Below are 20,678 nucleotides of genomic sequence, written 5' to 3'. Positions count from 1 at the left end.
AAATAGTCTCCCACATAGTAAAAGCACATGTTTCAGAGCACTTGTGAAATAAGTGTCTGTGCTCACAAGTGATCTCAGCTTCCTCCCCCCCCCCTTCCACAAACTATTAGCCCAGGTGGTGGAGCCTCCACTGATGTCAACAGATTTTTCTTCTTTTGAGGCAAAGAGAAATGCTGGGCTGACTTTTGTCAGGGTCGTCACAAGGAATAAATCGGTTAAATTTCCCCTCTGAACATATTGCTGTCTTAATGACAACACGCCCCCCCCCCCACACGCATACAGGGTATGCTGCTGTTAGTGATTTTTAATATATATATTTTATTATAAAACCCTGGTCTTAATGCACAGATAGCGGTCAGGTCAGATTTCCTTTCCTGGGCAGAAATCAACAAATTAAATGTTTTTCTCATCACTGCATCATTGGCATCCTGTCAAATAGCTGTTAGTGGCACAATCTGGTGGGAATCCTACCTGACGGAAGAGAGTGCAGTTGGAATAATAGTAGTAGTAGTAATAATAATAATAATGTTGTTGTTTAGTCGTTTCCGACTCTTCGTGACCCCATGGACCAGAGCACGCCAGGCCCTCCTGTCTTCCACAGCCTCCCGCAGTAATAATAATAATAATAATAATAGTTTATTATTTATACCCCGCCCATTGGCTGGGTTTCCCCAGCCACTCTGGGCGGCTTCCAACAGAACACTAAAATACAATAACCTATTAAACATTAAAAGCTTCCCTAAACAGGGCTGCCTTCAGATGTCTTCTAAAAGTTTGGTAGTTATTTTTCTCTTTGACATCTGGTGGGAGGGCGTTCCACAGGGCGGGTGCTACTACCGAGAAGGCCCTCTGCCTGGTTCCCTGTAACTTGGCTTCTTGTAGCGAGGGAACCGCCAGAAGGCCCTCGGCGCTGGACCACAATGTCCGGGTAGAACAATGGAGGTGGAGATGCTCCTTTATAATCCTTTATAATAATCAAACGTTATAATAATCAAACGTTTTTTGTGTGTATGTGAACCTTACAAGAGCAGGATAGTCTCCACCTCTTCCCATCAGGAAGGATTATTTTGACTCCATGGCTTTGCTGAGCATTCAGCTGCTGGGGGTAGGAGCTGAATACTTAATTTACACGGAGAGCATGAGTAAGTGTTCCTAGGTCTAATTCTGAAGCACAAGTGAAAGTGGATGTGAAGAAAGCTTTTATCAACTACATGGATACACTAACTGCACCCCTTCCTGGAGGACTAGGACCACGTTTTGGTAAAATAGGGGATTGACTGCTGCAGTGCACTTTATGTGGGGCTGCCCTTGATTACTGTTAAGAAAGCAGAGCTAATGCAGAATGTTGTGGCCCTCCAGTTCACTTGTGTAAGTTGCTGAAAACAGGTAAGAATGGTGTTGCATTCATTTCACTGGCTTTCTGTTTGCTTCTGCTCATGAGGCAAGGTGCTGCTTTTTTTGCTGTGAAAGTTTACACTAGCTGCATACCTAAGGAAGTGTCTTCTTCCATACGAACCCACATAAGCAAATAAAGATTTTCATGAAGGCCTTACTCAGAGTGCTTTCTGCCTGTGAAATGAAATCTATTATATCACATGGCCTTTTTTGCTGTGGCACCCCAGCTGTGGAATTCTCTTCCTAAGAAGTCCTACCTGCAAGGGCTGGAAACCTTCCTGATGCTGCTGGACTCTAAATCCAATCATCCCTGCCAACTGGCTAAAGTGGCTGAGGCTGATGGGACTTGGAGTCCAACAACATCTAGAGAACCACAGGCTCCCTCTTCATCCATGTATTTTTAATCTTTTGTTGGAAGCCACCCAGAGTGGCAGGGGAAACCCAGTCAGATGGGCAGGGTATAAATAATAATAATAATAATCCCTGCCCTGCCGCACGTCATTTTAGAAGGATGGCGATTGCTCAATTGTTTCGGCAGGATTTTATCAGTCAATCAGAGTCAGTTACCAATGGTGTTTCATCGTGGTTTAGGCTGCTTTTTTTAAAAAAAAAAATCATAGCCTATTTGTTTGCTGCCTTGCACCTCCTTTTTTGGAGAGTTAAGATAGAAAACCATCACTGCGATGCATGCCCTGATACTCCTACACAGAGCCCTGTTTGTTTAGCCGCAGTCTTTGAGAGAGTGCTGCTCCACGCCCTGCCCCCACACCCCCGCCATATTCCTGCCCAAGCCTGCTGCTCCACGTCAGAGCGGTTTCCACACCTTTCCCCCGAGCCTGTCCCACGCTGGAGCCCTTTCCCACTTCTGCCCAAGCCCATCCCAAGCCAGCACCTCCTCACGAGACAGGGGAGAAGATGTGGAAGGAGCTAATGCAGCTCTCCTACGACATAGGTGAGTTGAGATTTTCGTGTTAGATCCAACTCCTGTTCAGGAAAGTCGGAGGCGCTGAGCCGGTTGCTTCTAACCTCCCATCTGAAGTAGCGTTCTGTGTAAGCAAAAGGCTTCTCTCACCTTCCTTTGCTATAAAAAGCAAGCTTCATGCTTGATGGGTGCTGTGTTACAGGACTTCAGCAGGCATAGGCAAGATAATTGTGGGGCTTTAAGGAGGTGGGTACTTTCTAATAACCAGCATGGAATGGGTGCTTGTCCACACGCCTCTTAAGGGCTGAACCACTTGTGTATGTGTACCAGTGTTTCATCACTTTGTGTCCTTACATCTGAACTTGTGAATGTTCTCCCTTGGAAAGTATTTGAGAACCCAGTATGTCTTCTTTGAGTAGAACTAGGAGAACAACCCAATGTGTGGAGTCCTTGGAAGAAAGGCAGCATCTCAGACGCTAATAGCAAATTCATTCTCCAAGTGTGGCTCCTTCTGTAGTCTCCAAAGGCACCACCCACATCCCAGAGGGAGGTATCAGCAGCCTTGAGGAAATCCCAGGGTTTGCAGAAGTTCAAAAAATCTTTAGGGGAACAGAACTTCTAAGAGAGGGAAATAATAATAAAGAAAAGCCAGTCTGATGAGAATCGAGCACACTAAGTGAACATAGAAATGTAGATGGATTGGTAGAAAGAGGGAAGGGAGGCAGCAGGGGCAGGACTGGAATCGATTATCCTGAAAAGGGGCATGGCTGGCTGGCTGGCTCCACACGGCAACGTTTTGCTACTAGCACCACTTGGAAAATTAAAAAAGAAAGGAAAACGAAAACCACTTGTGGTTGATTATTTTGTAATGACTCTTCCGCACGTGCAGGATATCTCTGGATATTTCTGTATTCATCAAGTAGGGTGGTCAACTTTCTTTCCTGGCCTTCCTCCAATGCCTTTAACAACTCAATAGCAAAAGAGAAACTTAGCAGGGGAAGCTTTCTCCATCACCGCACCTGCACTCTGTTGAAAAGCTCTGGCTGCTGTATTTCTGCTTGTCAGGCAGTTGTTAAAAATCAGGAGAGCCTTGCCAGGAAAAGAAGCTGGCAGTCCTATTGTTGAGCGGCGATGGATATTTTTGTGCAAATTAACCCTAAGAATCATACATATCCATGACTATTCAGGGCATGCCTAGATACTGTTCTGGCAGTAAGCAGCATGCAAATACAGGATGGCAATGATGAGCTGTATATGTGGGGGTTTGGTGAGGAGTTTCAGGGTTTCCTGTACTTGACAGTGTTTCATCCCATACTGGTCTTCTCTCTCTCAGTCCTCACAGCCAATAGGAACCTGACTGGATATGTAGCTCTTAAGGAGGTTGGTGCAGACTATGTTAATTGGATTAGACAGAGACCTTGGACAAGAGGCTCAGGGTCCCCCCCCCCCTCACAAGCCTGTCAGAGGCAACGCAGCAAGCAGGAGAAAAGATCTTTGACTTGTCTGTGCCCTATACTCCCCTGCCCTGGAGGATTAGACATGCTCATCAGACGTGCTGTCTGCAAAGGGTTTTTCCATGCTCCACAGTAACATCTACCTGGTGCATGTGGGCGGTAGCTTCTCTTGGCTTAGCATTAGCATATTAGCACCCTAATACACGTTTTCTGGCCATGGAGAACCTGTGGCCCTCCCAGAGGCTGAGCAAGGTGGGGGTGGTGGGGGCCGCTTGACCCTGGTGTCATCCCTGAGGGGGGGTGACATTGCCACGGGTGGTGCCTCCCCGGGATGCTACCTGCGCCCCCCCGGGGACACACGCCACCGCTAGCTCTGCCTCTGCCCATCCCTGGGTGCACTTTCCCAGGTGCCCAAGAGGCTTCCTCTGCCACTGGGCCCTCCAGACGTTGTTGGGACTCCCAACTCCATCAGCCACAGCATGATGGGAGCTGTAGTCCAGCAACATCGGGAAGGTCACAGGTCCCAACTCCTTGTATGCGTTGCACCAACATGGCTACCAATTTTGGAAAGTCCCCCCCCCCAGAACAGTCGGATCATCCATATTTATTTTTGTGGGTGCTTCCAAGTCTTATACAGTGGGGAGCACTATTCTCAGGGGCATCCCCATGACAAATGCAACAGGTACTTCGTGCCTCAGACAGGAAGAACAGCCTCACTCCTTGTGGCAGACTTGCAGTGTTTCCCAACCTTGTGCCTCCAGATGTTTTTGGCCTACAACTCCCATCATCCCTGACTAGCAAGACCAGTGGCAAGGGATGATGGGAATTGTAGGCCAAAAACAGCTGGAGGCACAAGGTTGGGAAACACTGGACTAAAGGACCCTCAAGCAGATTGGCATTCTGTCTCCAACAGTGCCCAACCATAGGTACCTGAGAAGTTCATAAGCAAAGTTATGACAGAGGCGTTCGTCTCTACTCATTATCAAAGCGGTATGGTTGTTTGGCATGGCTTCATTTCGATATCAGAGCCAGAAGCTGTTTCTGCTCCACCCACTTGGTTGACTAATACTGTATGTTCTTAAGCAGTCACAAGATGTGGCAAAGACACAGGCCATCATCCCATCTTGTGACAATGAATTCCACAGGTGAATGTGCAAAGGTGTGAAGTAATTTAAATGTTGCTTATGTAATTTGTAGTACATTGTGTTTGTTCTGTGCATATAATATTCCAGCTGCTATTGTCACATACATAAATGGTTTGGTCATCTTTGGACTTATTTGCTAATACACCCCTAAGCTGCCTACAAACTCATTTGGAAGCCTGCAGTGCTACGGGGCTTCAAGATGCATAGCCCGCCCGCCCTCATTCGCAGAATAGTAAAAATGCAAGTTTTATATGTAAAAGGTGCGATTTTCAAAAACGGCGGGAGGTTGCAAAATCCCTTTCCTTGGCACGGAATTTAGAAATCATGCTGCTGCTGATAATGATAATAGTCATATTTTAGCATTCTCCACCATGAGCTCTCCAACTAACCCTGCTGTTCAGGCAGAGATATTCCTGGACCCCTTTCTCTATCCCCCCTCCCCAAAACCCTCTGGCGGCGCTTTTTCGCCAGAAGTGAAGGCGCGCAAAGAAAGCACCGGCCTGCAGAAAGCGTCCCCGCCTCGTCGCGGCGCGCGGGCTGCTGTCCTGCCACGCCAGGTGTGCGCGCGTGCTCGTGTGCCTTCGTGCGCGCGCGCTTGCTGGTTCTGACGACCCGGCCGCCTCCTCGCGTCCCCCCTCAGCCCGGTTTCGGCGGCCGGGGGGGGCTCGCGGCGTGGCCCAGCGCGCGCGGCGCCCGAGAGGCGCCGAAGGTGGTGCGTTTCTACCTGCAGCCGCCACTGCGGAGAGAGAGCGCGTGTGGTGGGCCGGCTACGCAGACTTTGAGGGGCAGGAGGAGCGGGTCGAGGAGGGGGGGGGGCCCTCCCGCCGCTCGAGGGCTTTGGCGCTGAGTGTGCGTGTGAGTGTTTTCGGCGAGTTGGCTCCGGCCCGCTCTCATTGGGCGCCCGCCTTTGCGCCGCGGCCAATGGCGAGCCGGAGAGGGCGCGCGCGAGCCGCCTGCCGGGGGGTGTAGAGGGAGGGGGGGGAAGCGTGTGTGCTTCGCTGCGCTGACATTTTTTTGGCGATGCCTCCTGTTACTCCGGCTCTGCCGCTCGCCAGCCCTGCTGCAGCCGGCGCTGCTCCTGCGCCGGCGCTGCTACTCCGGCCGCCGCCGCCACCGCTGCTGTCGTCCAACCCAGCTCGCTCCTAGCGCTGCTGCTGCCTCCGCCACCACCACCAGCAGCACCGCAGCGGACACGGGGGAGGCGGAGGCGGAGGAGGAAGAAGAGGAGGCGGCGGCGGCAGCTGATCCTCTGCCTCGGCGGCTGCCTGCCATCCTGCTGCGCCGCTGCCAGACGTCAGGTGCTGCTCCGGCAGCGTGAGCTCAGCGGGGATGATCCTAGGTGAGTGACGCTGCTGCTGCTGCCTCCTCCGGCTTCTGCACCTCCTTCCTGCCTTCCCGCCTGGGTCTCATTCACTTTTTTGCCCCGGGAATTCCCCCCCCCCCGACACCCGTCCTGGGAAAAATCCCATACTTATTCCCAAGGCTCCGATCCCTCTCCGACCAACCCCTATGGAGAAGAACCCTACTCTTCCCCCCCCCCCCATAAAAATTGGGATCTTTGGCTGCCTGGGATTCGCGAAACGAAATAGAGAGGGGGGGTGGGAAGGGGGCAATGTTCCCTATTCCTTAATTTCTCAGCCGTCCCAGTGATGCTGCATAGGGCACAATCTAGACTCGTCTCCCCAAGATCCGGATCGGGAAGGGACGACCGTGTGAATGCCGGGTTGCAGTGCCTCTCGGGTGACGAGTGAAGGGCAATGCTTGGAAGATCGTTCTGCTCGCTTTCGCCCTCTCACCCCATTAGAAAAGGGGTTTGTGGTATTACGAGGGAGCCCGTCACCTTCCTCCCATCTAGCATTGCATCGCCCCCTTTCCCCCTCCCCAAACACAGCTCAGGTCTGCGTCACAAGGTGGAAGTTATTGAACTGTTCTGAACAGCGCTACTTGGGGCGGGGGGGGGGGGTAGAAGGAGGCACGAGGGCTGGCAATGCGGTGTCGGGAGCCGGGCGGGGGTGGGAAACACGGCAGAGGAGGGGTGCATTGGGGCAAATGTGGGGGGACAAACTACCCCGGGGACAGAGACAGGGCAGCCAGCGATTGCCTCCCTTGCACACCCACGGAAACAGGGCACCCAGATCTCCAGCAAGTTGAGAAACACGACCCCCCCCCCTCGACCTTTGCCTGGCTTATGGAGGGTCTCTCTGATGAGCTGACCCCACCACTGGGTTGTTTGCCCAGAAGCTGAAGAGGAGGGGTAGGGGGAGAGACAAGCTAGTTGCCAGGCAGGAGATATGGGGGGGGGGGGGGAGAGAGAGAGAAAGGAAAGAGATGAGATGAATCCCTTATTCTGACAAACTGTCCAAAGCTTGAAGCATCAGTGTTGACCTAGATCTCTGTGCGTGAGGAGGGGGGGGGGGGGACGACTCAGAGGCTCCTCCTCCTCTCTCTCCCCTCCTTCGCAGGCGCTTTCCTTTCCTGTTCCATGTGGGAGAAAGACAGGTCTGCTGTTTGAACCGGCTCCCCATCATAGGTGGGGCTGCTTAGCAAGGGGTCTTTTCCTTTCTCTTTCCAGGCCCCCCAACAGCAGTGTCATTGAGCTGAATGGTGGCTTGGTTGTTGAGCCATTGGGAACAAGGAACAGGAAGTGGGTTGGAGCTGAGAACAGGGTTGCAATCCCCTAACACGGGTTAGTTTCCCCCTTTAGGTACCCTTGTGTAACTAAAGGGGGAGGTTAAAAGGTAAAGGGACCCCTGAGCATTAGGTCCAGTCATGGACGACTCTGGGGTTGCGGCACTTATCTTGCTTTATTGGCCAAGGAAGCCAGCGTACAGCTTCCAGGTCATGCGGCCAGCATGACTGAGCCGCTTCTGGCAAACCAGAGCAGCGCACGGAAACGCCGTTTACCTTCCCGCCGGAGCGGTACCTATTTATCTACTTGCACTTTGACGTGCTTTCGAACCGCTAGGTTGGCAGGAGCAGAGACCGAGCAACGGCAGCTCACCCCGTCGCGGGGATTCGAACTGCCGACCTTCTGATCGGCAAGTCCTAGTCTCTGTGGTTTAACCCACAGCGCCACCCGTGAAAGGAGGAGGTTAAGGTCCTGCAAAGGGTGGCCTTCCTTCCCAAGCAAAAGCGGGGAGCAGTTTTGATCTGTGTCAAATGGCTGTGAGTACATGATCCACGGTTCTGGGTTACTTAATCTGGACCGAGGGACATGATGTTGTGAATGCAGTGAAAGAACAGCACTCCCCACCACAAACATACATCTTGGCCAATCTGGAGGTACAGCTACGGTGCATAAAATATATCCAGGAATGGATGTGCCCCTGGAGCTCCAAGCTGGAGCAGATCTAGGCTGCAGAGACCAGCTGGGCCAATGCTTCAGGTGTATGTCTCAGCTATAGTAAAGTGCATTGGAGGGAGAGAGAGAGAGAGAGAGAGAGAGAGAGAGAGAGAGAGAGAGAGAGGGAAAGACTTCACTTTGAAGGAGGTGCACAGAGGAAGCTTGTCCTCTGTTGAGTGATACCCCCCCACCCGCATTCCAGTAGACATAATTGAGAGCCTTCTTGATCCCCACTGCCTGGGGGCATAGATTCAATTGTAAAGGAGAAGCGAGGAAAGAAGTGACAGACCTTACAAATGAAACTTGGGTGGGGGGGAGATATTGACTTGGTTATCTCTTGGGTCCTTTAATGTGCTCTTGTTATGCTGCTGAGCACAGGAGAGGGGTGGGGAGCAATGTTTTAATTTCCCTAAGCAAGAAATCTTGAGCCAGGCCTGTTGGGCTGTGATCCGGTCTTATCGTCCCACACAAGGAAGACCTTGGGCAAAATAAAATGCAACTAAAAGGGATAACGTCCAGCATGCCTGAGTGATGCCTTTCAGAACCCCATCCTTCTCCCAGTCGCTCTTCCCCCCCGCAATGACAACCTCCTATCCAGCTCTGTAAGTGCCCATCTTGACCTTGCAAAAAATGCATGCGCTTTGGGTTGCCTGTTGGCAAATCTCTCTTTACTAGCTGCCTGCCTGCTTTGCCTTGGCAAATGCAGGCATTCTCTCCACTCCACCCTGCCCCCCCCCCCCCGCACTCCAGCCCAAATTGGCCCCTGGCCTCTATTGCCTGTGGCAGTGGTGTGGCCTGTCTCTTCTCACCCCACCCCCATCACTATGGATCACAGTAGCTTCCCCTTTTCTGGATGTCTTGCATCTCACAAGGATCCTAAGGAGGAGCAAAGATCTGACTTACGGGACTCTGCTGATCTGTGACCCATGTTGTTCAGGCCTGGCAGCCACTTGCCCACGTGTCTCACCCGACTCGTTGATAAAGGGGCTCCGTAACACTGCCTTCCTTCCATTCACAGTCCTTGCACTTGCATCCTTCGGCTCCGCTGTTGCCTTTTAACTGATTTGGGAGAAGGGCTGTGCATGCAGGTACTTCTCCCTGTAGGACTAGGGAAGACTCCCCTCCTGAAACTCTGGACAGCTGCTGCCAGTCAGTGCTGACAATACTGATTTAGATGGACCAGTGGTCTGACTCAGAATAAATCAGCTTCCCTGTAAGAATCTGCCTCGGGGATTGAAAGGATTGGGGGGAGAGGGGAGGGACTGACTTTATCTCATTCTTGGGCCTCCAGGCAAGGATTGGAGTTTGCTGGGGAAGCCCTCGCTGCATCTGGTCTGTGCTCACAGCCCTCCTTCTCTCTTGTTGTCTTTCCCCTTACGCTTCCTTGCCTATTTCTAATTCTCCACTATGTCCTAAACTTCCCTCCCCTTTCCTCACTTTCTCTTTTCTGTATCCATCTGTCTCTCTGCTCCAGCTCTGTTTCATGCTGCCGGGTAGCTTGTGTGTGTGAGACATGGAATCGGGCCAGAGTCCCAGGTATTTCCCAGGTAGGTGCCAGACTTGCCTCTGGGGTGGGAAATGCCGCACAAAGATTCCATGGCACGGCCCTGTGGCCTGTGGCCTTTAGCCTTTGTTTCAGCTCCGGCTAATGCAGTTCCACTTACTGATCTGGGCTGGAGAACCCGTGGCTCTTTAAGATGTTGGGCACCACCTCCCATCCCCCTGCTTGTATGGCCAGGGCAGATAGGAGTTGTGGTCTACAAACACCTGGCAGATGACAGGTTCTCTGTCGTCAATTTATTGCTAATTCTTTCTCCCACTTCCTCCTTTTCCACTGGGGAATCTTGTCATGGTCCAGCAGAGACATTGCAGCGAAGATGCTCCTAATCCAGAGGCTTCCCAGATTCAGTCATTGCATGTGGCTTGGAATTCCTCTGCGTCAAATTCCAACACAATCCTGGGCTTCATTGGACACAGTTGCGCAACAGCCAGCTTCAGTCCTGATCAGCCATTGAGAGGATTTGCAGATGCAGGTGACAAGCTACGTTGTGACAGAAATAGTGAATAATAGTGGTCAGGTGGCTGTGTTCTGAGCTGCAGGGTCATTCCAGTGAAGATTTCTGGGAAAGATGGTGGCACAGTCAGTTAACAAGGACAAAACGCACAGGCTCCGTGGGGAGCACCCTTGCTGCGGTGATCACGGGGCATGGAGTGTCTCCAACAAGAAGCGTTCAGAGGCAGTGTATGTAAAGGAGAGTTTAGAGAATGGCAAGGGTGCCTGTAATGTCGGTGATGAACTATGCTAGTAAGATGAGTGAGTTGGTATGGGATGAGAAGCTGGTGAGTACAGGGCAACAGAACAGCAGTGAGTGTGCCTAGGAAAGGGGATAATAGTGTAAAGAGCAATGACAGCCACTAACTGGGGTGGGGAATGCCATGCAGTGCTGAGGGGCTGATCAAAATAATGTGCTGTGAAAAGCAGTGATGGAAGTCTTGTGAGTAGTGTTGGTGCCTGGCAGGGCAATTGCGGGGCAGCAGATCTACCCGCTCTGCAGCATCAAGATGGACCGTGGGATCCCACTCTTGGGGCAGCAGCTTGGGCTGAAATTCAGCCCCTTTTCTTCCAAAGACTTAATGCTTTATGATTATGATTATGATTATTATTACTACTACTACTATTGGCACAAAACTTTGCAGGTTTATATCTTCCCAGACCATTAGATTTAGCCTTCCACACATAATGTAAACTGGGGTCAGCAAACTTTTTCAGCAGGGGGCCGGTCCACTGCCCCTCAGACCTTGTGGGGGGCTGGACTATATTTTGGAGAGAAAAATGAACAGATTCCTATGCCCCACAAATAACCCAGAGATGCATTTTAAATAAAAGGACACATTCTACTCATGTAAGAATCACTGATCCCTGGACCGTCCGCAGGCTGGATTTAGAAGGCGATTGGGCCAGATCTGGCCCCCGGGCCTTAGTTTGCATACCCATGACGTAAACTGTCCAGTGCGTCTCAGTGTGCAGTGTGTTATATCCCCTGGGAGTCCAAACTGAATTTGGCCCTCCTTGCTCAGGCTGGCTGGGGGAACTGGCCCTGGTGCTGTTTGCATTTTAGCTCCTTTGGCCAGTTTCTCAGCCAAGTTTGCTTTGTGCTGCCTTTGGCATAGCTGACTGGTTGTTGTCAATTATGCCAGAGGCTGAATGTGTCCAGGATGCGCTGTTAAAAGACGGGTCTCGTTCGGCTTTTGCTTGGAATTGGGACTGTCTTTTTCTTTCTTTCTAAGAAATCAGATTATTGGCCTGACTAGCTCAGTATTGTCCACTTACTGGCAGTAGCTCTTCAGGGATTCAGGCAGGGGACATTCCCAGCTCTACCTGGAGATGCCAGGAATTCCACCTGAGACCTTCTGCAAGCCAAGCACTGCCACTGCACTGCAGTCCTTCTCTCCTGATCTGCCTGACACCTCTCTTATCTCATCTGTTTTGAGAATACAGGAAGAAGAGGGGGTTTTTTGGGGGGGAGGAGTTTGGATGGACAGAAACCTCTAGAAGCAGAGTCAAAACACAGCGAATATCCCAGACGCTGGTGTTCAGGGAGAAGATGGAAGAGTAGGACGCAAGACGGTTGCGTTCTTTGAGACGATGGCCTTTGGCTGACGAAGTTATGTGAAATAAATATAGCTCATTCTGTGTCAATTTGTATCATTCCACATTAAGATCAAGAGTTCAGCTTTTTGTCCTAAAGGGAAATGGAAAGGCGCATCAGCAGAATGAAAAGGGGAAGTGTGTGTGTGTGTGTGTGTGTGTGTGTGTGTGTGTGTGAGAGAGAGAGAGAGAGAGAGAGAGAGAGAGAGAGAGCGCGAGAGACTTGTCCAGGTGGCTCCAAAGCTTCTCTTAGCATGAACTTGTAGGTCTAGGCTGGAAATAAGAAGTGGGATGTGTGGCCTGTATCCAGTCCTAGTCCCCCACCACACAGAGTGGACCCATTGGAATTAATGGACACATATAACTTAAATGACATTACTTTCAATGAGTTAACTCTAAGCAGGACTAGGACTGGAGAAGGCACGCCCCCTTTAAGTCAGTGGCATCTTGCAGCACACGTTACTCAAGAGTCAGGCTGCCCCTGCTGCTATTGGTCTAGAAGGGCTCAGTGTTAGTTTGTTTGGTGGTGGAGCAACTTCAGAGTTCCCTTTTCTCTCGCCACACCACAGAGCAGGACACTGACCAGATTTTCTATCGTTCTTTATGGAAAGCAAATGAAAATACACTGTGCTGGAAATGAACCACAGACCCTTCTTCCCTGTGGCTCTGTGCAAACTCTTCCGTGTTGTGTGCCTAAATGAGTTAGCTTAAGGCTTCAATGCCACAGCGAGGACTAGTACTGATGTTGCACTTCTTACAAGATTGGCTCCAACTCTTCTTTGATGCCAGAGTTTTCCAGCATCCTCCTGATTTAGGTGGCTGCCTTTTGGCCAGGATGCTGTGACAAGACTCAGCCTTAGCTTATTATAAAACAAAGAAATGTCTGAGCCTTCTGTTAGGCTGTTACAGCAACAAGACTCTGGGCCAAACTGCCTGTGATCAGGAGCTGAACTTGCTGTGCGTTGAAAGAAGTCCTTCTCTCATGGGTATTGTTCTTCTCTTGACAACTCTGCGGAACTTAGCGACTCTCTTCTCTCCAGCCTATGTGGTGGGAAAGGCAGCGTGTTGCCCTCCAGGTGTTGCTGAACTCCAACTCCCAGCCATTGTGGCCAATGCTCAGAGATTATGGGAGTTGTAGTCCCAACAACTACTAGAAGGCACCATGTTGTCTATCCCTGTTCTATGCCGTTCTTTCTTATTTTATGCCAGTGATTTTTCAAGCTTTAAACCTTTGGCAAACCCTTTTCTTATTGGCTGGGCTGCCAAAGAACTGTGTCCATGCTGCCAAGGATTCTGGAACATGTTCCATAGTATACATTTGGTACATGTAGGGCATTGGCCTAGATGCCTGGCTTTTGCTGTGTGTTGTCCCATGTGAACTTAAGGCACACTAGTTAGAACAGAGGAAGGGAATCAGATGTTGTCTTGGACCCACAACTTCCATGAGCTCAATCCAGCATAGCCAGTGGCCAAGGATGATGGGAGCTGTAATCCAAAAATATCCAAAGAGATGCACATCTCCATCTCTGGTTTAGATGGCTCCCATGTGGCTGTTAATTGCATGATTGGTGGACCAGCTCTCATTTCAGGGACTCTTGTCTGCCATTTCTTGCCCTGTCAGTCAGTACCCCCTGAAAAGTTTCTGAAAAGGACTCCAGGGATCACCCAAACACAGTCTGAAAACCACTTCTCTTGGGCTTGCAGCTTCCCCTCTCCCAGCAAATTCCTTGAAAAAGCCGAACACTGAAAGCAGAATAAATTACATAAGAGTAGGCCAATGCATGCAAATTCTTTTGATAACTGAATTTGGGTTTCCTGCATGCAGATTACACGAGGGAGGATTATTTCATTGTGGACTGCACAGGGTTGTGATGTGAGCAGAGTGGCAGCAAAGGCTTGGCTGTCCCTGGGCTTTGCTACACCAGCTCTGTGGGGGCTTGAATAATCCCTCAGCTGCTAAGTCCAGCTGGGAAGCGGGGTTAAGTGAGGATGCAGATGGGATCGGCAGGCAGCAATAGCAACAGGCCCTGACCCCTGATTTGACTTGTGGAGGCTGCTGCCTTCCCTTATCCCCATTCCTAACCAGTGAGCCAATGTGGTTCAGTGGGAGAGTCTGCCCTGACATCCTGACTGTGCCATGGCCACCACAGTTCCTTATCTGCAGAACTGAAATCTTACTGCCCTGTGACTTGTCTCCCCTCCCCTGCTTCCTAGGCATGCAGTGAAGGCAAATAAGACCATATTTGTTACATAAACCAGCATGATCTGTGATCAGGGATGATGGGAGCTGTATCTCAACAGCATCCGAGATAATCATGTTGCCTAGCTCGGCATTAGACCATGTTGGCAGGGTGGCAAGCTTTTGGATTTCACAGAATAATTTTATGTGAAGAAGCTTTCTGTGCAGCTTGAAAGCATACTTTACTTTATCATACCGACACAGCTGGATCGAGACACCAGAGGCCTTCTTTGAGCATTTTGAATCCTGACTTTATTTAAAGTGCATTACAAACAAGAAAAGGAAAGGGGAGGAAAAGAATTGCAGTGTGAGAGCATCCCAGAGGTGTCCCTGTAGTTTGAAACTCTTCCATTTGGCAATGCGCCTTTTTTTAATGGAAGGAATTGGCTGTTTTGAGACAGCTGCTACTTGGACGAAGGAGGCTGGGTGGTAGGCTCTCCCATTCTTCTCTCTCATGCTTACTGGCTTGACTCAAGCAGGGTGTTGTATTCAAATGATGCTTCCTGTAATTGGCCACCCACTAGCAGCTGCTGGGAATTAGTCCTGGGAATCTTGATCCCCAACATTCCAGTCCTGTTTCGCTTAAACAATGTTACATAACCCCATTGTGCATGAGGTGGTGGTGGGCATTCACTAGCCTGGCTCCCCAGTGGAGGTAAAGACTTGCTTTCCTGGTTTGCACCTTGGCCCAAGGGCATAGGTGGGTAAGATCTGGGCAGGGAGTGGGCCACACATGCGAATGAGCATTTTATACCCCTTTGAGGATCTCACTATGATTATCGGCCAATCTCCAGTCAAGTACAGTGGTACCTTGGGTTACATACGCTTCAGGTTACATACGCTTCAGGTTACAGACTCCGCTAACCCAGAAATAGTACCTTGGGTTAAGAACTTTGCTTCAGGATGAGAACAGAAATCGTGCGGCGGCAGCGTGGCAGCAGTGGGAGGCCGCATTAGCTAAAGTGGTGCTTCAGGTTAAGAACAGTTTCAGGGTAAGAACGGATCTCCAGAATGAATTAAGTACTTAACCTGAGGTACCACTGTATCTATACCTAAAGAGTGCAGTGGGGACCAGCGTGTTAGTTGTCTGTTTTAAACTAGCATTTTTGCTATTTATAATTGTCTCTCGCAATCTTGCATGTGCTATTTCACCGGATGTTCTTATCCAGTGAAAATTAAACTCTGGTTTATAACCATGGTTTTCAAGAAAACACTTGTGGCTGTTCCTCTAATGGCCTACTGATCACTGATGGCCCTCTGTTCTGGTTTGTTATGGGGGAGGAAGGGAAAGGAGATTGTTAGCCGCTTTGAGACTCTCTAGGGCAGGGGTCTGCAACCTTTAAGACAAAAAGAGCCACTTGGACCCGTTTCCGAGGAAAAAAAACCTGGGAGCCGCAAAACTCGTCATTATAAAAATAACTTTTTTGTCACTTTTTTATTATTTCTTTGTTTGACCCCTCAGAATTACTCCTCCTCATAGAAATAAACGTTAAATTAGCAAGTTACCTTTTTGTGTGTGTGTGTGTGTGTTCTTCACTCCCCTTCAAAACAGTGACCAGCGTACATGCCAGTACAGCACCTGCCACAGTGGGGAGTGTCGGGGCGCACAATGCGCCTCCTCCCCTCACTAGTATCCGCCCCGGAGCCGCGGCGAAGGTGTAAAAGAGCCACATGCGGCTCCGGAGCCGCAGATTGCAGACCCCTGCTCTAGGGTAATGATAAAGTGGGATATCAAATCCAAACTCCTCCTCCTCTTCTTCTGGTATAGAATTGTAGGTGGTTTGTAGTGATTAGATCAAAATAGACGTCTGTGCTCTTCCCAGGAACAAAAATTCCTTTGTTGGAATGTGAATTCCAATATGAAGAAATAGAGGCTCTTTTGTATTGGGAGTGGTGGGTCCCCCCTCTTTTAACTTGTTCATAAATGACCTGGGGTTAGAGGTGAATAGAGAGGTGGTCACATTTGCGGAGAGCACCAAATTGTTTAGGGTGGTATAAACCACAAGGGATTGTGAGGTGCTGCAAAAGGATATCATAAAAGCTAAGAGCAGGGAAGCAAGTTGTCTGCTTCAACATGTGGTCTGCAATTCAACAGAAATGGTGGCATGAAGTTCTTTTGATTCACTGGATCTCCAGCGAAAGCAGCTTATTGAATTTAACTCAGAAATCAGAGGAGCCCTCTTTTATTTTCAGTGCCACTCAAAATATTGTCTGCATCATTTGACCTTGGGATGGTAATGGGGTCCCAGAAAACAGTCCTCTCATGTAACCGTCTTTTCCACTGCTTTGACCTAAGCCGTGAGCAATATCTGGACATCTCCAGATGAATGCTATACTTTTGCAGGGCTGAAAAAAACAAATAAATTTAAGTGTCTGCTCACCCGGGCACTTTAAACATTGCTTCTGACGCCTAGAAAATCTTTCTTCTCTTTCTGCTGCCTCCTATTCATGTGACACTTTGAGATTTACCTAAAAGTTTTGTATGATAATGTACACACACACACCCAAAAAAGTTATTCATTTGTTGCACTCGTGAACAACCACACAAATATTTGTCAGCATATTGTTTCTGAGTTTGGATTTCTGTTGGGGGGATATTCCATTTCCCCCCCAGCACCAAAATTTCAGTATTTTGAACCTGGGAAATACATACCCCCCCTTCCATTTCTTTTGTTGTTGATACTGTTGTTGGTTTTTTTTAAAAAAAATAATGCTTCAGAAGTTGAGCTCTCCTGATCATGTCTATACTGCAGATTTAAACGGGTTGAGCAGTTATTCCCTTTCCCCAGGAAACCTTGCAAAATGTGCTTCTCTTAATAAAATTCTCAGCACTGTTATTCCAATTCCCCGTTTTCTTTGGAGTGGTATAAATGTGAAACATGTCTGTAGTGCAGATATTAAAAATTTATTTTAAAGGGAAGGTATTTGAAGTGATACGGTGCCCCTCTTTAATTACTGTATTTGCAATGGTGCTGGATTTGGGCTTGCATAGTGTAGGAATGGTGCTGTGCACACACACATACACCCCATTTACTCTGCAGCCTGCCCTCCCACTGCAGGTTTGGGAAGCAGTTAGCCACCATCCGTATCTATCCTGTATCTGTCCTGCTGTTTCTTAGGAAATGCTGTGTTTTGATGTGTTTCTTCTGCAAATTGAGGTAAAAACCACCTTCGCCTGCTATGTTTTAAGCCGGTAGTGTGTTCACAGCCTCAGTATGCTTAATGCCTAAGAAGACCTATCTCCTTCATCTTTAATAGTTGCGGAGAAGGAATCTTCAGACGAGCTCTACCTTCTGAAATTCCTCCTTCTGCACCAGGAGTGAGCAGAAAGTAGAAGGGAGCCTACCAGCAGGTCTCTGGGCGATTGCACTAGATTGTAAAAGGATTTCTGACTCTGTATTGTTTCGGCAATAGTAGGAGCAAAATTACTCTCCCTGCCTCCCAAATTAGACTGCTGAAATGAGGAGAGCTGTGGGGTAGCGCAGCTCTGGTACTCAGAAATGCCTCGGCTTGTCCGATGCTTTGAGGCACCCAGTTATGAATGCCTTGCACTGGACTCTGCTGCATCTCGTGGTTCTAGGACAGGGGTCAGCAACCTTTTTCAGCCGTGGGCCGGTCCACCGTCCCTCAGACGGACTATATTTTGAGGGGGGAAATGAATGAATTCCTATGCCCCACAAATAACCCAGAGATGCATTTTAGATAAAAGGACACCTTCTACTCATGTAAATACACGCTGATTCCTGAGCAGTCCCCTGGCCGGATTGAGAAGGCGATTGGGCCGCATCCGGCCCCCGGGCCTTAGGTTGCCTACCCCTGTTCTGGGAAGACGCAGATGAGGTCCCCACAAGCCAACCCTGCATGCCCAAGGTCAAAATGGAGTTGGGGCAGAACGATGTGCTGTAAAAAGGTTATTCTTGCCGTGACGGGGCCCGTGTGCTATCAAATTATATGGAAAGGAGACGATTCCTAAAGATAAAAGTGTGAAAGCAAAAAAAAGGGGAGGGGGAGTGACTTGTGAAGAAATGACCTGACTTATGCTGTTTAAACACAGATTCTTATTGATTATGGACCGTGGCAGTGGGGGGTGACTTTTACCACCCAGCATGCGAACGAGACAGAGTGGTTAAAGTGTGCGACATTAATATGCAGACATTGATTATTTTAGTCTACTTCCTTCTTGGGCCTTAAAGCAAGGACCTGCTTGGTTGTGCCAGGTTCAAACATGGGCCCCCACCCCAGTGGCTGGATGTTTGCTCAAGGTTTTCGTTTGCTGCTGCTGCTGCTGGGCTTTAGTAATCCCACAAGATGCTTGAGACCAGCCCATCTGAATGGAGGCTCCCAGCTGGGTCAGACTCCCCCCCCCCCCCGCCATGCTTTTGGAGGCTGAGCCGGGTGCCCAGACAGCCTTTACATAACCAGGTAACCACAGCTTTAGTGGCTATTTTTATCGCCTGAGCAGGATCTCATTTGAGGGCTGGTTTGTAACAATTGCCCAGATTTTCAGCTGCAGTAAATCTAGAGATAGCAAGCCACAGCGCTTCGCTCTGCTCTGTCCCAGAAAGGGAGGGAGACCATTTCAGGCACCGCCAACCTGTCCTGTCCTTGTCTTTGCTGCAACCTTGAGTTTTTTGGGGCCTGTGATATAGTGATGCTATTTTGGACAGGGCTGCAGTAGCAAGCTGGACCTGAGTATCCTGAGAAATCTCTGTGTGTCCATAGGAAAAGCTCTGCTTTTCTGTAGCTGAGGTACACAGGGCTTTGTATACGGTGTGTATGACACTAATTTCTCAAATTTCTTTTCTAAAAAGCGCAGGAATTTCCTGGTTTGGGAAGCACTTACTCAGAACAATAGCCATGGACCGACAAAAATTTGGATTTGTATCACAGGTTGGCCATGGGCTTTCTAGTTGACCATGGGCAATGTCCAGTTTTTGACTGTTGTGGTTCTGCTTGTAATATGAGAATAATCAGCGGTTGATTTAAAGAAGTGTTGGGACTCCTATTGGCTGGAGTGATGCTCTGTTTCATCGCAGTTGTTTGTGGTGACGGTGCGGCTCCTCAACTGGTATGGAAATTCCATTTTGCCCATGGCCAAAACATCCTCACATCTTTCCTGCATTGCAGGGTGTTGGACTACATGACCAGTGAGGTCCCTTCTGACCCTTTAATTCTATGATTCATTATTTGGTCCTGGTAAATGATGGCTCAAAGGAAATCCTATGGGAGGAGTAATCATAGGATCCACAATAAGGACAGTAATGTAGCTCTATCATGCACGTGCACGCACACTAAATAACACGAGCAGCATAATTCTTGGCCTTCAAATGTTGCTTCACATGTGCTATTTCAGCAAGTCTTAGGCAGGGCTAGTCCAAGACATTTTGTTGCCTGAAGTGAAGAGCAACATGGTGGCCCTTTGGGCAGAAGGTGACTTGACTGGCAATTTACTGTATTGGCGACCAGACAACGTCATCCATTCCACCTGAGAGCAGTACACTAGCTTAGGAGGCCCACTCAGTGCCAGTGGCGGTTGCCACTCAGGGGTGTGTGTGTGTGTGTGTGAGAGAGAGAGATGCCTGCTTTATGATCTTGCATAGGCTAAATAGCTCCTGTTCAGTGGGGCCCTAGAGTCATAGGTGCATTCACTTTCTCCTACAGCAATAAATGCTTGTCAGGGACTTCTGGGGCGCAGAATATGTAAAGCCCGCCATACTTACAAACTGTTTGCTAGTTCTTGCCTTGCTTTTTGCCCCTCTAATGGCAGCCTGGCTGGAGCAGACTTTAGAACAGAGATGGGGAGCGCTTGGCTCCAAACCCCATCATCCCAGGCCATTGGCCATGCTGGCGGGAGTTGTAGCCCAGTAACCTCTAGTGGGTCTCAAGTTCTCCTGTTCTTGCTCTAGAATCATTCATTTATAGCAGGGTTTTCCCAAACCTGGGGACGCAGGTGGCGCTGTGGGTTAAACCACAGAGCCTAGGACTTACTGATCAGAAGGTTGGCGGTTCGAATCCCCGCTACGGGGTGAGCTCCCGTTGCTCGGTCCCTGCTCCTGCCAACCTAGCAGTTCGAAAGCACGTCAAGTGCAAGTAGATAAATAGGTACCGCTCCGGCGGGAAGGTAAACAACGTTTCTGTGCGCTGCTCTGGTTTGCCAGAAGCGGCTTAGTCATGCTGGCCACATGACCCGGATATGCCGGCTCCCTCGGCCAGTAAAGCGAGATGAGTGCCACAACCCCAGAGTCGGCCACGACTGGACCTAATGGTCAGGGGCCCCTTTACCCTTACTTTTCCCAAACTTGGGACTTCAGCTGTTGTTACACTACAACTCCAATCACCCCTAGCTAGTAGGACCAGTGGTCAGGGATGATGAGAACTGTAGTTGGAGAACCAAGTTTGGGAAACCCTGATTGATAGGCTAAAACCACTATCTCTTGCTTCTGTTCCTGGCCAGGTATCTATTGAGGGTGGAGGGAACCAGGTCCAGGCCTGGTGGCAGCAAACTGTTACGCTTCCTAGATAGCTTCACTG

The 20,678-nt window shown here is 49.5% G+C and overlaps 1 protein-coding gene across 5 annotated transcripts in view; it reads left to right on the top strand.

Annotated features, from left to right (window-relative positions):
• ZNF385A (zinc finger protein 385A) overlaps nt 1-20,678 on the top strand; it is a 199,603-nt gene that overhangs the window by 39,294 nt on the left and 139,631 nt on the right. The window contains exon 1 of one of the 5 annotated variants that reach the window (XM_028709201.2): nt 5,885-6,255. The exons of 3 other annotated variants lie outside the window; for them this stretch is intronic. In XM_028709201.2, the coding sequence (XP_028565034.2) occupies nt 6,246-6,255 (10 nt within the window). In that variant the 5' untranslated portion in view covers nt 5,885-6,245. Of the gene's footprint in view, nt 1-5,884; nt 6,256-20,678 lie in introns of those variants that run through there. One more of the 5 variants, XM_028709233.2, reaches the window with a different exon arrangement.

Source organism: Podarcis muralis, chromosome 2, assembly GCF_964188315.1.
Source record: "Podarcis muralis chromosome 2, rPodMur119.hap1.1, whole genome shotgun sequence".
Classification (NCBI taxonomy): Eukaryota; Metazoa; Chordata; class Lepidosauria; order Squamata; family Lacertidae; genus Podarcis; species Podarcis muralis.
This window is presented reverse-complemented; position numbering and strand designations above follow the sequence as displayed.